This window comes from Chrysoperla carnea, chromosome 1 (genome assembly GCF_905475395.1).
Source record: "Chrysoperla carnea chromosome 1, inChrCarn1.1, whole genome shotgun sequence".
Classification (NCBI taxonomy): Eukaryota; Metazoa; Arthropoda; class Insecta; order Neuroptera; family Chrysopidae; genus Chrysoperla; species Chrysoperla carnea.
The window spans coordinates 35913635-35938539 of NC_058337.1; the positions used below are offsets into that span (position 1 = coordinate 35913635).

The 24905-nt window shown below is 29.8% G+C and overlaps 1 protein-coding gene across 1 annotated transcript in view; it reads right to left on the minus strand.

The window, feature by feature from the left end:
• Positions 1–1534: 1534 nt before the first annotated feature.
• LOC123303002 overlaps positions 1535–24905 on the minus strand; it is a 107126-nt gene continuing 83755 nt past the window's right edge. The window contains exons 2-4 of the mRNA XM_044886133.1: positions 3958–4175; positions 2272–2407; positions 1535–1587 (exon numbers count right to left, since the gene is read on the minus strand). Coding sequence (XP_044742068.1) covers positions 1535–1587; positions 2272–2407; positions 3958–4175 — 407 coding nt within the window. The remainder of the gene's footprint in view (positions 1588–2271; positions 2408–3957; positions 4176–24905) is intronic.

Below are 24905 nucleotides of genomic sequence, written 5' to 3' on the forward strand. Positions count from 1 at the left end.
TAACAGTCTCCCACGACTTTGCCCGTTTGAAATGAATATAACAAAGTTTCATTTTAGAATTACTTTATCCTCTTTAAATGCCACTGGCATAAGAAAGTAACGGTTACAACTTCAATTAAGAAATATATCTCAGACTCTGAGAAAGTAAGTGAGCTAGAATTAAATTATACCTATAATAATAGCATGAAAGAGTCTTGCATAAATCTCGGATGAACGGTAAGGTTACAGTATAAAATACAATACGTCTTGAGTCCTTCAAGAACTGTATTTTCCTAGTTGTGAAAAAGAAGGTATGAAGAAAAGTTAACTATCATTCCGATCTATTGAATCAAGAAAAGTTCCGCCGTGATTTATCAATACTAATGTAAAATAAATCAGAAATATTTCAGCCAAATATATTAGACTAGCTTGATATCCGTCCTCTTTGCTGGGCTTAAAAGTAAAGACCACCGCGTTATTGCCTCCACCTTCCTTGCTCTCGCTTATCCCCCTTCCATAACACTCGAAATAGGGGTGGAGATTGTTTTACACAGGTAAAATATATGCACAGAATTCAATTTGTTTTAAATGTTATAAAGTTTGATTCATTGAGTGTATCATAACAGGTTGCTATGAATTGTATCTCGTTCACAGTTTTACAGAAATCTTTAATTTATGGTTCGAAATATTGGTCATTACCTAATTTATAAAACGCTTAATTCGATGTCATCGCATTCTAACCTACCAATTTTTTCGAATGATTTATTTTGTTATAAATTTTAATTGGCAAAAAACATTATTTGCTTTCTCGGTGTAACGCATACTATTCTAAAATAATTATTTTAAAAAGCTTTAAGGACCTTTAACTCAAAAAGTTTTTGGTATAAGCATGTGTGGGACCTTGCAGATGGTAATATACAAAAAAAAAACTCAACGTGTAGACTCATTTCATTAAAACAACACGTGTTTATTTTATATAAAAAAATGACTCAATAATATAAAATTGAAAAAGTAAGTTTACAACCTAAACATATTAATTCCGTTCTAATTTAAATAAGAAATGAAAAAAAAGCTTAAAATGAACTTTTCCATTACGTTTCTAGCTCTTACCATATTGGCTGCCATTATCTTGCGATATCAGTGCTACCAATAATTAAGAGAGGTAATTTTAAAACCATTGTTTAACCACAAGAACATACTTAAGAAGAATAATCCTGTGATCCACGAATGATTTGCCTTATTACGTTGATTCACATTGTAGTGGCATCAAACCAACCATAAATATATGAGAAACTAATCTTTTCCACATCAAAGGATTTTTATTGTGTAATTTATTTTCTCTGCTTGTCTATGTATACATCATTCGTTTCTTTAACCATCATCATCGTCATCATCATCTATCTCTTTCTACTATGGAAATTTGTTTGCACAAAATTACATAGTACAGAGTCAACATACACACAAAGAAAATTATAATAGCGTGTAAAATACAAAGTATTGCAAAATATGAGTGTACATCTGCACAAAAGGTACTTAGTGAGTTCTGCGTATAAGATTAAATTCCTGGTAGGTCATTTTCCCCTAAACATTTTGGCATGGGCTTGTAGTCTATATTTGTAATACACAAATTTTTAAAGAAATTTAGGGGGAAGGAATTTCATAAAAAATTCTCAGAAAATGATAACTTTAAAAATGTCAAGTATCGATAAACAAAATTTGGTGAGGGGAGCAAGTTTTGAACTAAAAAAATTCCGATTTTGTACCATTTTCTTGAAAAAATTGCGAAAAACGAAATTTCTTATCTCAGTGTTCATTTATCGAGTGTATAATTTTTGATACATTGCCTAAAATTCTGAAAGCATTTATTCCAAAGTGACTATGCATATATCTTGTAGAATACTTCGAACGAGATGGAGTTTTCTGTTTTTATGATAATTATTCAAAATAATCGGGGACAGGGATAAAGTTTGTGTAAAAATTCCCTTTTCTTTAATTATTTTTCTATGAATCAACTTAGTTCTCTGGACTACCACCACTTGATGCTATATTCTAATAATTTTGCCAAATTTTAAAAAAGGAAATATATCCTTTTTTTCCAACTAGGAAATTTTGTGTAAACCGAGCTCTCAAAAAACATCATGAATATTCACAATATATTAAATTTTCAAGAACTGTGTGTCATTATTATTTGTTCATAAATTGTATGTTCACATGAAGTGTTATTTAATTTTTTTTAATGTTTTTTTTATGAAAAAAAAAACGTATATGAAATATTTTTCAACTAGTACTTACCAACAACAACCATATCACCATGATCTGTCACTGTTTGAAATGACGGTGCTTCGGCTGACACTTCACACCGATATCTACCGCTGCTTTGAAGTGATACAGATGACAAAACTACAGAGTTTTCTGTTGAATTTTCCAACTGAAAACAAAAACAATATAGGTACTTACATAACAAATCTATTATAATATTTTGAATTTTTAGTTTTTTTTTTTTAATAAAAATATAATTTAGCAACGCTTATTTGTAATTTTTTCCGAATATACAAATTCTACTGGTATTTTAGAGGTAGTGGAAAATATATAGATCTATCAAGTTGCCCTTGCTAGAATCAACTACATAATATTCCAAGTATTTGAACTGTTTTGCTGATGCAACCCCATTAAGTTGTTTTTTGATTTCGAAGTATTATATCCCCTAGTCTTGGAAAAGGTAAAGATAATGAGTTGAATTAGAAGAATTTATTTCGGGGAAAAAAGTGTTAACAAAAATTGAAAACCTCTAACGTACTCAAGTAACATATATAAGCTGATCTCAAATCCCCAAACCGTTACACAATGTTGCCAGAATGTTTCAGACAGTTTTATTTAAAAAAGTTAGATAAATATCACTTAGTTTGAATATCTAATATTATTGAGTGCATATCTACCGTGTGTCGCATTTAAGATGAAGACACCCTCATATTTTCGTTATTTTATAGAAATATCGATTTGAAATTTTGCACACAGAGTGATGGGACACATTTTTCAAAATACTTAACTGAAAGCTCAATATTAAACTCAGCCTACTACAATTTGACAAATAGAGACGATTTTTTAATATTTTGTCTAGCGTCAGAGATGGTTACAGATATCGGAAGAAACCATTATAAATAGTTGCTTAGAATAATTTTTCATACCCTATACTGATTTTCATACTAAATCCGCATTTGTAATTTTTCCATTATTAATTTTTCTATTTTATAAATAGTATGCTATGGAATGAAAAAACTGGACAAATTGATAATTTAATAGTGTTACGTATTCAAATATTGCAATAAACTTAATAATAATTTTGAATTAAGCCAAAATTTTGAAAAAATCGAAAAAGCGAATTTTGTCATGGAAATCGATATATGGGTTTGAAGAAGAATTCTAAGCAATTTTTTCTTATTATTTTTGCGGATATCTCTAACCATTTCTAATGCTTAAGTAACTCATCACCCTGTATGACAGTGCAAAATTGCAAAACGATTCAGGCTAAATGCGACACACTGTAAATAAATTTCTAAACTAATTGATACTTTTGAATACCTTCTTACTTATGTAGTATCTACTCAAGCAACTTTTTACTCCAATACGTAAGTAGCGTGTCTGACATTAAGAAATTATGCATTAATATGTTCGCCTCTTATCTATAAAATATTTTTTTTAAGCTTTGTAATAATTAGCCTTTGGATCTGTCCAATGTTATAAAGGTTCAATGTTAAGTTTCTGTCTCGGCGAACAAATTATTTATTCGAAACTAAATCTTAACTCATACATCTGTGAGTTTATCGACAATCTCATTTTCAATTTATACGGATAATATTTAATTCACGAAATAAGTGTAACAATAAGCTTCAAAACAATTATATTTAACTTGAGATAAATTAAACCAAACCTTAGACTGGTATATAACATTTATATAATAATCAGAAAAAAAATACTTACATCCACATTCACTCCAGGTAAATCAAATATCTGTACAGGTTCTTCTTCCATAGGAACAAATCGGTAAAATTCATTGCCATCCTTATACCATTTAACTGAATATAATGCTTCCCCGTCTAAATCGTAATGGCATTCAAGTCGAGCACTTTGATCGCGTACTGTATGATTTGGTATTCTTACTTCAATTAATCGTAAACACGTCACAAATTCCACAGCAACTGTAAATAACAAAAAAAATTGCTTTAAATTTTCTTAAGGTTGAAAAAAAGTTGTGAGGTAAAAAGAGGAAGTTGATCTAGTTTGGGCTCCTACCAGTTTCTACCTAAATGAAACCGGTACAATAAACGCTTTCTAAATAATTAATAAAAAAAAAAATTAGAAAAATTGTATTTCCATTTTGCTTGCAAACCTAATACTTTTTTCCGCCAACATCTTATTATTTGCTTTAACTTTACGATCATTACAATAACTTTTCAGTAGGACATCATTTTCGGTCATATTGACAGTATTTATATAAGATGAATGGTATCAATTTAAGAAATTTAAGGAGCTATTGACAAAAATTCGGAAAAGTGTGACAAAATCAAAATTTTCCGGACTCCATTTTATTAGCATAGCATTCTGAGATTTGCAAATCAGGATTTAGACTCATAGTAATGGTCCAAAGCTCATATTAAAAAGTCAGAAATACTCCATTTATTGTTAGTTTAATATACGTTTCACTTGGGCTAATTGTGTTTAGGCTAACAAATTGTTTTTTTAACAAAATACTGCTTAATTTAAATAAGAAACTTCGAAAGGAGCTATATTTTAAATGTCTTGAAAATTTTTTTCAACAAAATGTTCAACCGCATTAATTTACTATAGTACTCTATACACGACACCAATACTAACAGGCTACCAAAAATACGACTACGGTTGAATAAATCATTGGGATATTGAGAATGGCTCATATAAAAGTTGTTGAGAATATTCAAGGCATAAAATGAGGAAAAGGATTAAACCTCAAGTCAACAAAAAGATCAGGTCAACTTCATTTTTTAAATGAAAGCTCAAAAACTTAATAGCATGTTAGCTTCCTTTGTATGGAATTACTTTCGTATGTCTCAAATGTCTCATATGTTTCGTACCAGAAAATTAGTTTCGAATGAAAATGTATAAAAAGCGAATTAAAAGTGTTAGAAATATAAATTATCATTCGATGTATAATGTTGAATGATTATATATTTCTATTTTGTTATCACATTTCTGTGTTACCTCATACTGTTAAAAAACAGACCCAATAAAGAACAGTGAACCAAATCTTTTGATAAGGCATTTATGTATTAAAGTTTTTAAATACTACTTAATTTTTTTCTTACAATTGAATTAATTCTATTTATATAATTAAAACCTGTTTAAATTATTCAAGTTCATTTGTTAAAAATTAATTTTCAGTTTTATGACACCCACACGCAGATAGAAACCAGTTCATAATAATTATCATTTTATTAATCTGATTTGTTCAATTCAAATTAAATTCAAAATAATCGGATTATGTGCTTTGATAATTTCTTAATCATTTTCTGTAAGTATATATTTAAATGTTTGAGAAACAAATTATAATTACCGGGTGTGGACACCAAGATGTTTGTTTGGAAACTTGGATCACACAACTAAATAAATGAAAGCTGTAGTTTTATATCGTAAAAACTCCTTAAAACTGTCTGAATAAGTATAGCTCATATTATTCAAAATCAGAAATATCACTGTTATATCAATGCAAATGTCCAAATAGTCAAGCATCTTAAACCAAACGATAAAAGCTTCCAAAAAAATTTGAAAAGCTTTATGGAAATAATATTGTTTATTTACTTTCTGAGCAACTTATTATTCAATGATTGAGCTTTACCAATTTTTCAGCTTATAATACATAAAAAAATAAACTTATATTGTCTGTAAATATTTGGTGTTCTTGTAAAATTCCGTAATATGTACTAGAAATCCATTTTTAACAATATTAATAACTGGCAGTTATCTATGTTATAGTCTTCAATACTCTTACCTTCACTTTACAGTTCACTTATAATTGGATTTTAACTTTTAGTGCGAATCCTTAATTTTTTTGAAATTAAGATACAACTATGCCACTTGCTGATAATATAGCATTCTAAAGGTGAAAGAATTTTTAAAATCGGTTTAGTAGTGAACTCAATTTTTGTTTGAGAGTTTGTATATATTTTAATACAAACTTTCATCTCCTATTTCATCAAGTTAGGGGATACATTTGCAAAATTCTTTCTTAAATGACACATGCAGCATAGCGACTTAAGCTGAACATCAATCTGCCAGTCGGAACATTGCATTTCCCCCTCCTGATTATTTCCCTCTCTGAGAGGCTTCTGACATGATGTAAAAAAAAAAAAAAAAAAAAAAAAAAAAAATCATCAAAATCGGAGCGGTTATTGAGGTCTCGAAAGTAAAAACATTCATTGACAATAATTCGAGAGACTTCTTTGACAATAAATAATAATATAATAATAAAAGAATGGATACTATTGAGATTTCCAGCTAAGATATACCCTTTCTATATAAAAATAATCTTCTAGAGCTGGAAAGTCAAATGGTTTTCATTTTACTATATTATTATTATTATTATTATTGCTAAAATGCAGACATAATAATTAATATCGTATAAAAAATGCCTTTTAAATAAACTGGGTGTCACAGCTATCTTGAATAACATCCTAAGATCCTAAGGGCTTCGTAAATTATCGTTTTAATTGGAAGAATTTTTGGATTAATATTAGGAAAACTGAAACTTTTATAATCAGCAAAGTTGTGTGTCGTAAAGTTTAGTAGAACTTACTAACAAACTTTTTCTCTGTGATTATTTGATTTAGAGAAAAAATGATCTTATAGTGACAGACGAAACATCTATGACAATGAGCTATGGGACTTTTTTGCAAATAAAAAATACTTTTAAGTTTAAAATATATTTATTAAACCGGGGTATTTGTAAATAGAGTTTGTGTACCATCAGAATTTTTAAAAATAGTGCAATTCATACTTTAAAAGTTTGTAGAATGTGCATTCGAAGAGTTCTAGTCCACCAAGCTAGATATGTAGGTAAATAATTTGAATTATTATATAATTACAAAATTATTTAATTAACTGTTTATTATTTTCTTGGAAATTCTATATTGTGATAATATTACTTTACTCTTTGACTTTTGAAAATGTTGTATTTAATGCTTTCATGTGCTTTGTAAAATCATAACATTTTATTTTTGAATAAGTACATAAAACGTATAAAAAATATCAAAGCTATGAGACTTCATATATAATTATATTTACAGAAAATATCATTTCAACGGTTATTCAGAATATGCTCTTACATCCTAGAAAAACCAAAAGTACATAACATTTATGTAAACCAATTAGATGGTATGAGCTAGCAGGTACTTTTTTAGAATTAATAATATAAGCCTTTAGTTTTATCATGCTGGAAATAAAACTGGTCAAATCAAACAAAGAATGAAAACTGCTCTTACTCTTTTATGAGCAAACAAATTATTAAAAGAGTTATAATACAAAAATCATTCCATTGATATTCTAAGCGAATCTTGAGATGATTACTTTAGTTACTTGCTTCTCGAGATACGAAAAAAAAAATTATAAAACTTTACAAATAACTATAAACAACTTCTCAGTTACAGCTCATACCTCAGCTAATATGGGATCGGCAGTAATTTTGTTTTTTTGGAATTAATTTATATATTGCTATAAATTGTTCTATAGCTAAATTGGTCAGATAACCATAGGCTTTAACTCCAATTTCGGTAGGATGTGTATTTTTTGTATCCTTATTTTCTAAATAAAAAAGCTTCTTGATAATGTAGCAGCGGATGAAATTCTGAGATAATGAGAACATAGTTTAGTTTTTTTCTTTTTTTTTCGGTATAAACTCTTTTTATATTGAGAAACAAACCATGACAGTAGCTTGTCAGTGGTGTAAGACTTGCTTCCGTAGTTAAAATAAAACTGGAGGGTACGAGAGATTGAAAATTATAGCAAAATAAATTATGTAAAAAAACCAGCAAAGAAAATGTGTGCTGAATAAATGAACGTACAAATATATAAACATTCCAATATAATGATCGTAACATAGTATGTACATGGATGATATCCAAAAGTTATTGATTTCGAATAAAATGAACAGAAGGGTATGAAGTGTAAGATGTAGTACCTAGAATAAAATATATCTTGAATGATTCTGCAGTTTGTTGGCAGACGTTGCTATTTGGCGAACAACGTTGGTTTTGAAGTGGCGGTATTTTATGATGATGTTTGCAGGCTGAGCACTGATGTTAAATTGATTATGTTTTTGAATAATCTATTTACAAGCTGAACAATATATATTGTTTCATAGATCATACTCTTCATAAGCCATTGATTATTGATAAATTGTTATGCCATATGGCAGTGCTATATATAAAATTAATTTTGAGAAGGTTAATTGGTGCTCGTACTACCTAAATTGATTGATGACTCCAGTATTCTGGCCCGAATAGAAGAGAAAAGGACTATAGTCTATTTTTTATTCTAAATATATAAGCTATGATACTGTGAATAACTCAACCGTAACTTTTAAAAACTTTTCATCCCTTATTTTACTCCCAGCAAGTTTTATTTTTGCAACATACAATAAGTGCAGCGGCGTAGAAAATTAACAGGCAGAAGTTACTTTCTCATTTATTACTTTAGTTAGAATTTCCTAAAAATTGTTCAATATAAATGAAATAAACTTTATTCTCATACATATAAAAAGAAATTGAAATAAAATTTGTTGAAAAATAAAAAATAACAGGTGACATATGTAATATTTCGTTACATAAACAAAGAAATATGAAAATAAAATGAAAAAAAAAACCTATTTAAAAAAAATAAATATATTATGTAATATAAACAGATACAATAATGTAATTTGTTATCTTACTTTTAAAAATATACGAACAACGATGTTTGCTTGCGCATTTTTATGTTCAATTATTCAAGCTTACCATTTGATCAAGTTTACCACTACGAGTACTATTTGTATAAAAATAATGCAATAAAAACCTTACAAATCGTTTGCACCCATATATGATGGTTAAAAGACAAACAACTGTGAATTTAGGTCACTCACTATATGTTGGATGTTTATCATAACAATGGTAAATATTCAATAAGATCCGTGCGTTATTACCAAAGGACGATGCAGTATTAGTTTCTTTGTAAATAGTACTTCCTTTGTATTAAAGCTTAGAACAATTTTGCATATCAAAACAAGTAACCAAAATCAACAATATTCAGGAAGATATGACCTATTTTATTGAAAACGTACTAGCCGGGACTATTTTTTATTTTTAAGAATAGAATTCACGGCCCGCATCACTAAAACTGATTTTATAACATATAGGCTACTCCTAAAATGGTAAAGGACTGGTAATGGTAGCTCGTTGGTCATATTGGTCCATACGAACCTTTTCTCAGAAATAGGTAATCAATTTTAAATAATTAGTGCATGATCACCTGATTGATTTAAATAATCTCCAGCATAAGGAGTCCATTTCATTCCGAATTTTATGATAGATTAAAATTTGTATCGTCGTTACCACTTTTCAATCGACCTAAGTAGCTCACTTGGTTAAAGCGTAATCAATTCCTTGCGGTGTATACCTAAGGCAGTGGGTTGGTTTCCCGCCGTCAGTAAACGAAAAAAAAATGGTTGTGATGGGCTGGTGAACTGCATGGTGTATGCATGAAGGAGGTGCACTTTGCCTCTCGAAATAATTGAGGAGATGATAAATGAAATTATAGGCGGAAAGGTGGTAAAATACATATATGGTACCACAGTGGGCTCTATAGCCTAATTGTGTTTCTCGTGGACAGCCAATATAACCTAACCTAACCTAACGTTACCTAACCTACCATTTTTCTCTTATCCAGTTAGGAAATATTCGTTTCATTAGAGATAGCAGTTTTATTCCGTATACTTTATAGCATACAGTTTACGGAAATTGATAATCAATAACATATTATACTGACACCTTTTAAAAATTAAGGTGTTGCTTGACAGTCTTGAAAAATTGACAGAAATTAAATTTAGGTGTTGCTTGACAGTCTTGAAAATTTGGCAGAAATCAAACAAAAAATAACTCTATATCATTATTAGTGAATCTATATCATTATCAGATGGAATAAGTTTTTGGTCAAAGGGTCTAGCCGTATAAGCACATGAAAACTGCACTCGCGTCTGATGAGGGGTCCTACCCCCATGTTGAGGGGAGTTGTATGCCCTTTCAAACGAGGTAACACACGCTAGGGGTGAAGGGTTGAACCCTAAAATTTTCTTGCTACCATTTGTTAACTTCTCCCTCGATATCTAAAACGACATGTTTTCTCTCAAAACAATAATCAATTCAGGTTAAGAGACATTAAGGATTGATACTTTTGAAATGAATATTCTGTATAATACACTATTTCCTATAACCACATATCTGTAATTTATTTTTATTTTTTTATGCTATGTTCCACCAATTCGATCCTTTTATAACTTTAATATGTAAAAGTTAAATAATTAACAAATAAGATATATTATTTTGGTAGGTTTCACTTTAAGGGTTCGTATCAAAAACCACCCCAAAAATATCTCTCTCGTTTTTTACAGTTTGTAATATTGCAAAAATTCTAAAAAAAATATATATTTCAATAAGTTGATCGATATTAATGTACAGTTTGTATTTCATGAAGATATCATCAATAGGCACCAAGAAAAAAAAGTTCAGGGTTGTTACCCCTATCATTCCCTTACTATAGGGATTAGGAGTGTGAGACGCGACTTCATCAGACAGTTTGAATTTCATGAAGATGATTTCGGTATATCTTCAATATACCGAAAAAAAATTTTACGTTAAGGGTTGTTATCCTTATCATTCCCTTACTAAAGGGGTTAGGGGTGTGAAACACGGCTTCATCAAAGTGTAGTTTTCATATGCTTATTATGCTTATTATACGGCTAGACTCTTTAAGTACAGTGCGTGTAAATTTACAATAAAGATTGTATACCACGAAGGTAGAAGAACTAAAGTTTATTTTTGTTAAAAAAAAAGGCAAAATTATGTTATTATTTTCCACATGTCACAAATTATCAACGTATTCAATATTTTACAAAAACAATATTTACAAAAATATCATTTTAGTAGAGTTCCCGTACTTTAAAACGATAGACTAAATATTTGCAGGGGAAAAATTATTGTATGTACAATTATAATAGCATATCATATTCACTTAACATGAGGAAAAGTCGCATATAAAATACTCGTGTGACTTCTGTATACAGGAGTAAGAGTAACATGAGAGAGGAGATAAATGAATCATTAATCTTATGTCAATGCTGAACTTTGCAAAATTTTACCTAGTTAATGTATTCCCATTTTGCTTAGATCGATATGAAACTTTGTATCTAAGCTGGATTTGGCAAAAATGGTCTAAGATCCGATTTAGGATCGACTTGCATCTATCTGCTTTCCAAATAAAAGTTATTCTTTTTAATTATAAAATGTTAACAAATTTTTGCTAGATGCGTCTTCTCTAGTGTTTAAAATTTTAATTTTTAGAATATTGGATAATATCAGTGAATTTGTAATTTTTATAACGTAAACTACATATTTTCTACAATTTATTACCTAATCCATTTTTCACAACATTCAGGAGATGTGCTTTCAAGAAAGGGATCCGTGAATAGCTGAGTTCTTTAAAGATACTGCTGATCGATTGATTGTCAAAACCTATAATTGGTTTGTCAATTTTCATTTGTATTAAATAGTTGTGGAACATTTTAGCTATGGAGTGATTATTTGGATGTGCTTGAATGTAATTGGTCGTAGAACAAAGCCCTTTTGTTCGACTTCAATAATAACCCGGTCTTAAACTTTGAGATTTAAAATGTTAATATAAATTACAGACGATAGAGATTCAATACATTGCAAAAGTTCGTTGTGGCATAAATACTAGGGAGGCTAGTGTCGCAAAACTGAAAACATTTTCCTACAGGTTGTGGTTTTGTACACTCAAAGACCAAATCCTTAGGTTATTTTTTAGAAGCGATGCTACAATAATGGATGTTCTAGAAAACTGCTTCTCCCCTCTCTGCAAAGACTGACACCGTAACAACACTACTTAAAAGTAACTTTATTGCATGCTCTTTGATTGTATAAAAGAACAATACAAGGGGAAAATTTTCAGTTTTGTGTAAATAGTCTCGGTAACACCAAGGTAAATTGTGTATGGAGGTAAAATTATATGTTTTTATTTAGCTATTTACAGTATATATTCTTTATGACACAACGACACATATATAAAACACAATTTTTAAATTATTCTCTTGGCAATAAAAACAGACAAAAAATAAACAAAATTTTTATTTTTATTATTTTATTTTTTAGATATGTTGTTGCTTTTTTTTTTCTTTAGTAAATGTTAGTTCGTAAGGATGTCGACAACGTCAAAAAAAATATATACACATATATCGAAACCAAGTAATATCTATTACGAACCGAGATGTTGGGAATAAGATATTATATTGTGTGAGTATGTGATATGGCACTCTTTTTTATCACAATTTCAGCCGTATTCAAACATAAGTTCCTTACTTACATTTTCTTGCTGTCACAATAAATAAGCAGTATCGAAGGATGAACTAAACTAATTTTATGGGTTCAACCGCGGAGAATTATTTAAAGTCCTCATGAAAAATATATGGTTGTTGATTCAATAAAGGTGTCGGGATAATCACTCGTGGGGAAAATATCCGGTACAAAGGGAGAACAGATACGCTATTTATATATTCTTCCATAGATTTGAAATCTCTATATAACATTTACCTTCAAGAATATATTAATCGAAATATATATAGAAAAGCGATGTCCAGTTATACACATAACATCTACAGGATTCATATATAAAGTTCGTATTTTGGGAAAAAAATTTGATTTTTTCAAATTGTCCTCTCCATAGTAGATTTTTTTTTCTTTAGTGTGTTTTCAATTTTTAGTTATTTAAAAAAATATATTTCTTATTTTTAAACGAAATTCGATTGTCTATGCCCAATGATTTTGTGTTAGTTATTTTTAATCTAGAAAAAAAAAGATAAAAACGTATGAGATAGCAACTCATATTAATATACCATGCATATTTGTAATAAAATATTGATGCTATTAACAAAATTTTGGTATAGGTGTTTATAAAATCAACTAATTAGTCCATTTTGGGTTGTCTGTCCGTTTGTCCGTCTGTCAATGCGATAACTCAAAAACGAAAAAAGATATCAAGCTGCAATTTTTACAGCGCACTCAAGACGTAAATGAGCAACATAGGTCAGTTGGGTCTTGGATTCGTAGGACCCATCTTGTAAACCGTTAGAGATAGAACAAAAGTGTAAGTGTAAAAAATATTCCTTATAAAAAAATAACCAACTTTTGTTTGAAACATTTTTTCGTAAACATTACTGTTTACCCGTGAGGGCGCAAATTAGGTGTAAATTGTATAGTATGTATTATATAGGGATATGAGTTATGTGTGTGTGACATGTATGTATGTGTAATGTGATAGAGTAATCAACACTGTCTATGCATGGTATTTCAACAACTAACTCAATCAATTGTTTGTTTTCACTTGTTTTTGGAAGTTATTGGATCATAGAATTATGTACTTAATAATGATATCATATAAATGAACGTCTGTCACTAGCCTAGGTAAAATCAAGGTCTCATACTATAAAGACACTACAAACTGTTTTTTATGAATGTTAAAGTGATTCGTGAAAATGGTTGTAAACATCACTGTTTACCCACGAGGGCGTTAATTAGGTGCAAATTTTATAGTATGTATTAATATCAAAGTGAATATCTTTTGTTATTTACGTGACGTCAAAAAAAACAAACGATTGCGCATCAACACTTGCGCATTATAAGATAATATCAGTTAAATATGTCAGATATGTATGTATGTGAAATGTGACAGAGTTATCAACACTTCCTATACATGGTATTTCAACAATTAACTCAGTCAATTGTTTGTTTTCACTTGTTTTTTTTTTGTTTTTTTTTTTTGAAAAAGTGTGAATCAGCGTTTAAACAGATTATATCAGGAAAGAAAATGACGCAGTTGTTAATGCTACGGAAACGAAGATAGAATTCAATTTTACATCCTAAAAAATCAACTCAAGGTGTCATTTGTTGCATGGAAGTACAAATGGGAAATATGAGAAAAGAAAGAAATTATCATTGTTGATACCGCGAAAAGTAATATTTTTAAATCTAAATGTCACAATTCAATACCTAAAATTTAAAAACATACAAACTGATATTTCATCCTTATCTTTGTTACTGTTCCAGTTACAATCTCCCATTCGAAATATAGCTAGTTCCTTACGATTTTCTCTGGTAAGCAAGTTCACATAGTTCGTACCATCGTTATAATGGTTTAATGTTCCATACAGCTGTAACGAGAGTTTACTGCCAATCTCTTGTAGTATATATATATATACTACAGTATATATATATATACATATATATAGTATGTATACATACTTAAAATTTTGGAAAATTGTTTAACAGTTTGGTATTGAATACGGCTTTTTTCAATTTTCTGTTACACTTATATGTCCGATACTCATATACGCAAACATACTTTGTACGTAGAAATTATGATCAGTGTGGGATCTTTTTATTTGAATACAAAAATGGAGATTAATTTTAAATTCTGAAACTAAACCAAACAAACCATTCAAATTCATATTGGTTGAAAAATTGTGTTATTATTTTTCGATAAAATATAGACAAGTGATAGTCTAGATTTAATGGCTAAAGGTATTTGGGATATCGGAGATATATAAGGGAAAAAATCAAAATTTCAAGAATTTGCAGTTTATAGTTTATGATTCGTACCTTGGCACCTGAGAATATACGTGCATAATATACATATACGTGCTTTAGCCAAAACTAGTTAAGATGGATATCAATATGATATATTTCATTTTAAAATATCTACGATACTTTGTATAAGACAAGAAACATGTTGTCTGCTTGAAATGAAATTAAGTTATACCGGATGTATATGGATTGATGAAGTACCTACCCTTAAATGAACATTGTGATATTAGAAACTTGCGTTCGAAAACGTTTCTTTTCAGAGCCACAGATTGTTTATTATTATGTCGAATTTCTGTCTTTTTTTTGGTTTTCGAAAATTGTTTTTAAACACGGGATTTTCTCTTTCAGAAACATTTCTTTAACAGGTTTGCTGAATCTTGACATCTGGCTTAAGGAAAAAGGAAATCTTTAAATTGCAGAATTGTTTCTCATAAAAGAAACCAATAATTTCTTTTGCGAAATTTAATTTTAATAAACCCAACATATTTGCCAGATACCAATGTATGTAGCGCTGCAGAAAGGCTATAGCATACCATAAAGTACCTGTTTTGGTTATTGACTATTTATTCTGATCTTACGGCGCCCACGTACTCTCATATACTAATGAGCAAGGCCAAGACAAATATCAAAACCAATATTACATTTGATTATCTTTGTTTAACACAGTTTATACATAGTCTTCTTACCAGTTTTACACTTTAATTTTTAACACATTAAATATGTCTTGAAGATGAAGTTCAAGTTTGTAAGAAAGAAATTTTTTTAGTTTAGTTTTAGATTAGTTCAATTCACTACTTTCACTTCTGTCTTAAATAAGTCTAACAAGTCTAACAAATTTACAAAATTTAAGAACCGGCGAGAAATTGTTTACTCCATAATATTACATTTTTCCTTAGAGATTTCTCCAAACTGAATCGATTTTGAGAAACATCACCTATTTTTTAGTTGTTCCGGGTGCGGAACCCTAAAATCGGAATTGAAAAACAGCTGAGAACACTCCACATTAAATTATCTTTCAAGCAAAACAAATATATCCAAATCGGTTCATCCGTTTAGGTGTTACGATGCCACAGACAGACACACAGACAAACAGACAGACACACATAGCGGTCAAACTTATAACACCCCTTTTTCTGGTTCGGGGGTAGTAATGTAAAAATAACAAATTCTCATAATTGAAGTTACAGCTAGATGATTATTTTATTTATTAATAGGATTCAAACAATTTTACCACTCATAAATTTTACTGGAAAAATTTAAATTGTATTTTCGTCGTAATGAAACTGTAAGGCGAGCATTTTAAATGCAGCTATTAATGAAGCTATAAAAAAATTTTTATTCTCAAAAATATTGAATTTATCGTCATAAATTTTATATTATCCATACCACAAAATATACAACAATTTACGTTTTTTATCATTTAACAAACACAAAAATGATTCCACACAATTCCCTGCAGAGACCTATCTTAGGCAAATAAGAAAATATGTGAAAATTATTTAAAAACATTGTAAAAATAAAATACTGTCATAAAAAACAAAGACACATCCAACGAATATATAATGCATAAGGCCGATTACAAAAGCCACAGAAAATGAAAAATATTACTAGCAGTAGACACACTTCACCTTCATATCCCATTCCTACAGGAACACACGACCTAGGTGTGGTTATAGTGTATGTGTAAGTGAGTTTGAGTGTGTGTACAAATGAAAAAAAAAAGTGTCAAGTTAACTATATGTATTTGTTTATCTAAGCAATATGTAAGTGAATTGCCTTCTATCGTCTTTAAATATTATATAAGAATACAAACAAAATATGTAGTGCATGACGGATATTATGTCGCCGTACAGGTTTATTATGACATCTCCAATTTTAGAGCATACCTCATAAGTGCCGTTTTGGTGTGTTATTTAAATCGATATTTTTGGAATAATGTTCCTTATTGCACGTTATAATTTGTTTGCTGGCTGGGAGTAAAACAAAAAAATGTGCAACAATTTAAAACGACCCCAAAATCCTACGATGTGTTGCCGGGGCAACTAAAACTTTTTAACAGATTCAGCTTACCATGAATTTTGAGAATATATTGAAATAATTTACAATCTGTCAATTTATATTTTTTGTCCAAAATTTATCTTTTTCATTCAAAAAATGAGTTGTGAGTTATCAGAAGAAGCTAAGCATAATAGAGATAATTCAAAGTAAGAAGAAGGAAATTTTGTGTTATGTCATATTAAATATCTTGATCAAACCAAATGAAGGTGATATCTGCACATATTGGTTTCGAAAGTATAGAGTTAAAGTTCCTTTAATATTGAATTCTTCAAACCATAAAACAAGTATTTGACTTCTGAAATTAATACTTTAAATTTTCAGAATTACCAATGCACAGATATGCAAACAGTATCGTGAGAGAAAAATTGGAAAACAAAATTGTTTTTTAATAGCAAATCGACTACAAGTCTCACGGAATATTTAAAAAAAAAAAAAAAAAAAAAAAAAAACACAGAAGAGAAAAGCACAAAATGATGTTACAAAATTGAACATGTGCATAATCAGTCATGCAAACCAATAAAAAATCAAAGCAAATCTGAATAAAAAAGTAAGCGCCTACCGAGTGTCCCACGACACTTATATTTTTTTTTAATTTGTTATATTTTTAAGATATTAATAAGATAATAATTATAAGCAAACACTTTTTATGGACTTTTTACTTATCATCCAATATGGTTTCCAAAAACTTGTCGAATACCCACTTTATTGCGCATGCATCATATACGATTATCCAACTCACATGGAGTTTTTTATGGTTTTAAGTATGCACACGAAATAAGTTCCATTTAAATACTCTGTTTTGATCTGTGAATGTATTGTTAGCCTCCGAACAAACAAAAAACGGGTGTTATAAGTTTGACCGCTATGTTTTCGTTTGAAAGATAATTTAATAGAGAGTGTTCTTAGCTTTGTATCAAATGCGAGTTTAGGTGTCCCTACCCGAAAAAACTAAATATTGGCTATGACCATCAAGGTCGGCTCAGCTTGAAAAAGGCTTTAAGGAAAAAGGTAATTTAATGGAGACTATTCTAAGATATGTTTCAAATGCGAGTTGAGGGTTCCGTACCGGAAAAATTTGACGGGAGTTTTTAAATTTTGTAAATTTCATTTGTAATTTGTTTAATATTTTACACCTTAAAACAGCGACTAAAATGACAAAATCAATTGCGGAAATTATTTTGAGAAGAAGTAAATAAACTATTGGCCTTAAAATTTCATTACATGCGATGATGTTATTATATCCGACTTCCACTGTAAATACGCTATAGAAAAAAAATCTACTGCCTTTGTCATTCTGAATGGTGCAGGATAGTAGAAGAGATGTCTCTCGAGTGGTGTTTATATATATATGGTGTAGGAATATATAACATGTTCTTGTAAAATGTAGAAAACAACAAACATATGCTCGACCGAAAATGAATATAACATAACAATAACAACAATAACAACAGCCACATCGAATATGTATTCTCGTAGAGTCAACTTTGAAAACTAAAGTTATTTGTCATTGTTAAAAAGACAGGAAAATGAATATATGCCTTTTTTTTTTGTTCTTGGTTCTGTCTTTTTAAATATGTGTGTTTAGCTTTCATACCATTATTTTTCAACATCTCCATTGACTGACTGACTGACTGACTGTCTCTTTATACAGAGAACCAGGTGATATAAATATTTATTAGACAGAAGATACGAAATTCATATTCATCTTATATGTATAACAGTAATTAAGTAGAATGATAGGGCGTTTATGAGGACTGATGCTAAGGTACTAGTAAAACTAACGGGTGTCCTAATATTTATTCAAAACTTGACTTTGACAAGATAACAAGATTGTCATTTTTGTGGCTATGAGCTGGCAATGAAAAAACAAAGACTGCGCAACAGCTGACAGTTAAGAGTTTTTATAAATGGACCATTACACGAAAAAACAATATGTTTTCAACATTTCTAAAAAGGGTAGAATCTAAAGCACGCAATTTTCGCGCAAAATTTTTTTGAAATAGTAATTTATTTTGATCAAATGTGAAAATATAAATTTAAAAATTAATCAGAGATTCTAGGATCTTAGTTAGCCGCCCCAATTATGCGATTGAACATCATTAGATATATTACATCGAAATTTTTTGAAATGAACATTTCAGTCCAATAAAAGTTCGACAAAAAAATTCATTTATACTGGCAAAGTCTTATAGTTTTATCTGATAGGCTATAACAACTATGTTCTTTCATAAAAAAATTAAGTTCTTTTTACTAAAAACTTGTGTTTTCTGTCAAAATTATTTCTTGCATTAAGGAGATATGCAAGGATTGTATAATACTAGGGATTTCAATAAAACTGCATAAATACATTTTTTGGTTAAGTTTCCAAAAATCACAAAAAATTCCCAGGTCACCGGGATTTTTATTATTATTTTATCGTTCAAATTAGGCTGAAAAAATGATGAATCATATAGGTTATCCTTTTCAATTGGATATTTCTATATAGAAATCTCTAGAGATAAAAAACTATCTAAAATATTAAGACAATCTTGTAGTTTATAATAATACCATAAAAATATAAGGTTGCCGATGGTATAAAAACAAAATTTTAATTCAATTATTAAAATTCGAACATCCGTCATTTGATGAACAGAGATGACTATATTTAGAGTATTGATGATTGGAGAGCGATATTTATATTATCAAATGTATAAGCATCACTTGCACACCATATATAATATATTTTTGTAGTTGCGTGGTATTGTAAAGCCTAAATTAACTCATTACTTGACTACAAAACATGTATTTGGTTTAGGTTTACATCACCTTAATTTAGGAACATTCCTTATTTATTGTTTTCACTTTGAGACAATTTTAAGAATAAAAATTTTTATTTTTTCGATTAATTTTTTTTACATAAAGTTGGTACCATTCTATATGTTTTCACATCGATACAAAAAAATATGAAAAAATTATTGGATTTCCAACGAATATCCATTTCAGATCCCCAATCATGAATTGAGTCGCACAAAGACAACAAATGTGTAACTTTTAATAACGACCTTGAAGGGGGATCAGAATAGATTAAGTCTGTATCAAAATGTTAATTGCTGCCGCACACAATCAATCAAAACTGACAATCATTGAGAATGATAATCTAATTGATATTTCCGAAATGCGATATGCGTAGTCCAGTTTGTCAAAACACCATAATGGATTTGATAATTTTAATACTTTTTCAATCAATATACTATCAACCTTAAGAGTCGGTCACAATGATTGACAATCTTGATTGAGGTGTTTTTATGGAAATTTATTCGTCAGTCGATTCTATCATTGAAAATAAACTCATCATACATATTCGAACAGATCACTGCCTTACTCCAAAAACATGTATACTAGAAAAATACTACTTAGAAACCATTCATAAATTTTGACTCCAACACTGTTTTAACTGTGATTGAAGATAATGTGTTTTTTGATTCGTAAAGAATCTAAAAAAAGCTGATAGAAACATAAATAAGACGTTCTATTGAAATCAACGAGACGTCCAAAAGTATTTCAGTTTATTTTTTTAGCATTAAATTATCATTCATTCTTTGTACTTTTTACAGATGAGAGGATTAAAATATTGTCTCAATTGTTACTAAGATAGTTGTCATCCTCTGACCTTTTTTTTTATTTATACAAGCTTCTAGTATGAATAAAACAAAGTATTCCAATCTGAAAATTTGAATCAAAACTTATAGTTTTTACGATAAATAATTTCTTTCACCCTCAAAAATCACTAAAGAAATATATGATACCAGATTTTAGGAGGTTATGTTAGGTTATATTGGTTGTCCATGAAGGACACACTTTAGCTATAGAGCCCATCGTGATACCATATATGTGTTTCTGCTGATAGTTTCATTTGGCAACGAGTCAATTTTAGAGGATGAGTGCACCTCCTTCACGCATATACCATGCACTACACCAGACCATCACAACTATTAATTTTGTTGCGACGGCGGGAATCGAACTCGCTACCCTAAGCATATCGCGGACGGAATTGGTTACACCTTAACCAACTAAGCAAATAGGGCGACACCAGTTTTTAATGGGTAACATTTATCTTAATTGGCAAAATGTATAGTTTCCTATTTAACGTGTATGTTATAATTGTAAAACTGAAACTGGGCGCTGCTTTGAACATAACCTGGACTTTTTAAAGCAGTGTTTAATTTTCCATGATTCTCGTTTTCCATGATCTCATAAAGTTTTTTTGGTAGTCCATAGTAAGGTTAATGCACAGTTGCTCTCCATAAAAAGCTTATACGAATTCTACTGATTACGGAAGAATATTGATTTTTACATTTTTCTCCTGGCCGAATAATTGGACCTTCTTAATTGGAAGTTATTAAAGAAAAATGAAAACATATAAAACAATGGTCTCTTCGAGTGCTTGTATGCGGGTTTTAAGAATAATGTGTGTACTAATATCTCAAATTATAGAAATAGTAAGAATGTTTTTTGTTTAGAATTATTTTTTACCTGTGACTGTACTACATAGAAAATATTTATTCCGTGTTTTTCATTCTTACAGATCCCCTTTTTCTTCCGTGTATATCTAAAATTTTGTGACACTTTTTCTTCATTATATATATTTGGATACTCTTTTCAAGCATTTTCTATCTATTTGGTCACACAAAGTTACTCCGTGTAAATGACAAAACAACGTGGTGTCACTTTTGAATATTTATGTTATACAAATTACAAATAGTGACCTAAATATTTCAGAATTGCCTCTTCATATTTTAATAAAATATCATTTTTATAGATTGAAAGTTTGTCTGCCACTATTTTGAAACTACGTTTATGCTCATAGGAATTTCGTATTCATTTATACACATCCAAAAATACTCATTTTCAATGCTTATTTTTTATAAATTGAAACACACAATTACAGTGTGGCTACGTTGCTTATTTTACTTACTTCATCTTGGAAACTTGTGGTAATATTTTCGATTTTTTTTTTATAGAGGTGTGATTTTTATAAAAGGTTGAATTTTATGTACCTGCGTTCTACAATTAAAGAAAATGGAAATAGTTGTTTAGGAAATAGCCTAGGGACAATAAAATCTATTTTTGAAAACAAAACTTATTTGATATTTATAGAGGCTCATGCTACACTTTGGAATATATTAGTACAAAACAATTTGTAGATTTTTATCTATGAAAAAATGCGTCTAACTTATCTAACATTAACATCTTTAAATCACGTCATAAATCATAGTTTAAATAAAACAATATTTTCAATTATTTACTATTTTATTATTTATAATATTGAATTTTTTCATTTTATTGTGTTTTAAATACCTATATGTATATATTATAAAAATTCTAGTGTCTCAAGAAGGAACGCCACACAACCTATATGTACACAAACAGTGTTTTTTTAAGTGGGTATGAACACCTGATGAAGTTACTGGATGATTTGTATTCCATTTTTAAGCTTTTACCAACCGAAGAGTTTATTTAAAGATATTTGATCTCTTGAAAGCTAACATTTAGCCCCTTTATCTCTTAAGGAAAAAGTGTTCAGATTACGACATATTATGACGGTTGGCATATTATGGCCCTATTATGACGATACACACTATTTTGATGCTTACAAAATGATTTTCTAAATTAACTGATTTATAAATCGAAGATAAAAGTTTTTTTTCCTAAAAAAAAATTCAAAGATAAAAGTTATTTTTACTTTGAAAACTGAACCTCCAATTTTGGACGACATGAAAACGTAAGGATCCATTGAAATCTCACATCGAATTTTGTGTGCGAGTCATTACCGCTATATTAATTTGCTACTAGACAGAGGTTAAAACTGTGATAATTTTCCTATAACCAAATAAATAAAACACATACACACTTCTATATTTGGCGTGTTTTTTGGTAATAATATTGTAACCTATGCTTAACTTTAAATATTGTTATCAAAAATAGGTAAAGAACAACATATTTACAACTGATTTCAGTAGTCTCAGTAAAAAATAATTTTACAAATGTGTATATATCGGTAGAACTCTTACATAGTTAACGAAAATAACACGCATATTTTTATTGATATAGTATGACTATTAAAATGTACATAATTAGTTTTGAGTGCGAATCTCCAAATATAATACATTGCCAAAATATATATTACTGTGCCCAAATAATATGGTGACATTGTATTTATTTTGAAAATTCTTTATTTATTCTTCCAAATCAATTTCATCCCCTTCGAAGTAATTCCCTCCTGATGCAATATACTTATGCACAACGGATTTTCCAATCTTCGAAACACTGGTTGTAGTCACTTTCCGGGATTGCCTTCAGTACCGTCTACACTGCGGCTTGAATCTCCTCTATCGTATCAAAACGGTGCCCCGTAGCGGTTTTTTGAGCTTGCTGAACAGCCAGAAGTCACACGGCGCCAGATCAAGTGACTACGGAGGTTGCGGATCGATATGGGTTGAGTTTTTGACGAAATGATCACGAATTATGAGTGCAGTATGGGATGGTGCATTATCGTGGTGTAAAACCATGAATTGTTTTTCCACAATTCCGGTCTTTTCAGACGGATAGAGTTACGCAAATGACGCACAACGTTCATATAATATTCCTTGTTGACTGTTTGGCCGGGCGGAATGAATTGATAATGCACAACAAACACGCGCAGTTTAATCCATGAAGGTTGTAAGAAGGAGAACGATCGCTATGTACTAAAGCATTAGCGCACCTGTCCCTGAAAATTTGTAGAATTTATAGTTCATTTTCAGCCACCAGCCGCGCTGTCGTCGGTAAGTAGTATACTAGCGCACAACAGCCCGCATTTAATGATACAACTTAGCGATCCCAACGCCTCACTTATTTTGTCCATATTTTGGGGGCAATATTTTCTATTGCGATCGTTCTCCTTCTTTATAACCTTCATGGTTTAAACTAAAATGTCCCCTTATTTTTTGGGCACAGCATATGAGCACAATAAGGTACTTCGTAACATACTTTTTTTCCAAAGGGCCTTTAGACCCAAACTTTTTAAATGAACAGTTTTTAAGAAATTGTTGTTGAATTTCATTATCAATCCGTATCAACTTTCTCCTAAAATATTTTGAGGGTCCACTCCTATACCTATAATTTACTCACCAATTGACGAAATCATTTGATATTTTCTGTAAAATAGGGTTAGCTAGCATACGAGTACGCACTAAAGCTTCACAAGGTTAAAGAACAAACAAACAAAAAATTTTATTATCAGTTTTGGTTTTATTCCAAAGATAGCAAGTTGCAACTTGCTGTCTCAATAAAGTTTTGCGTAATTTGCTAAAGATCATAAAATATAATTTGCGAACTTTTACGCACACAGGTGTATTAGAATATGCAAAGGTGTCGATAAGAGTACGCGTGTATTAATATACACATAAATCGCAAATAAATCCAGTAACCTCTATATATGCGGTGCATATCTCATCCCACCTAGTTATACACTTCGAACACTCAATTCTTCTGCTTTTCTACCATGAATAGAACTGAAAAAGGTAATTTTGGGTGGTGTTTTTACGATTTTCCTTTGGATTGCAATGGAAAATTGAAAATTTCCTACCTATATTTCCTATGGGTATCAAGCACCTATATTTCCTGTAGGTATGAAGCAATCAAGCAATTTTATGTCAAATGCAAAAAACCGCATCTTTCTAGTAAGTCTAGAAGAGCGCTACAATTTGTATAGAAGAATGAGCTTCAGTTTATATACACATAGCATCAGACAGTCATATAAGAGTACGCCAGCCATTTTTTGCAATCACTTTTGCTGCTACCGTCTAGTGGTGAGTAGCGGAACTATCTTTATTTACAATATAAGCTTGATACACCATCATACGAAAACAGTAATCGTTTTATATGAAGTACATTACATTTTCAAATTGTAATACT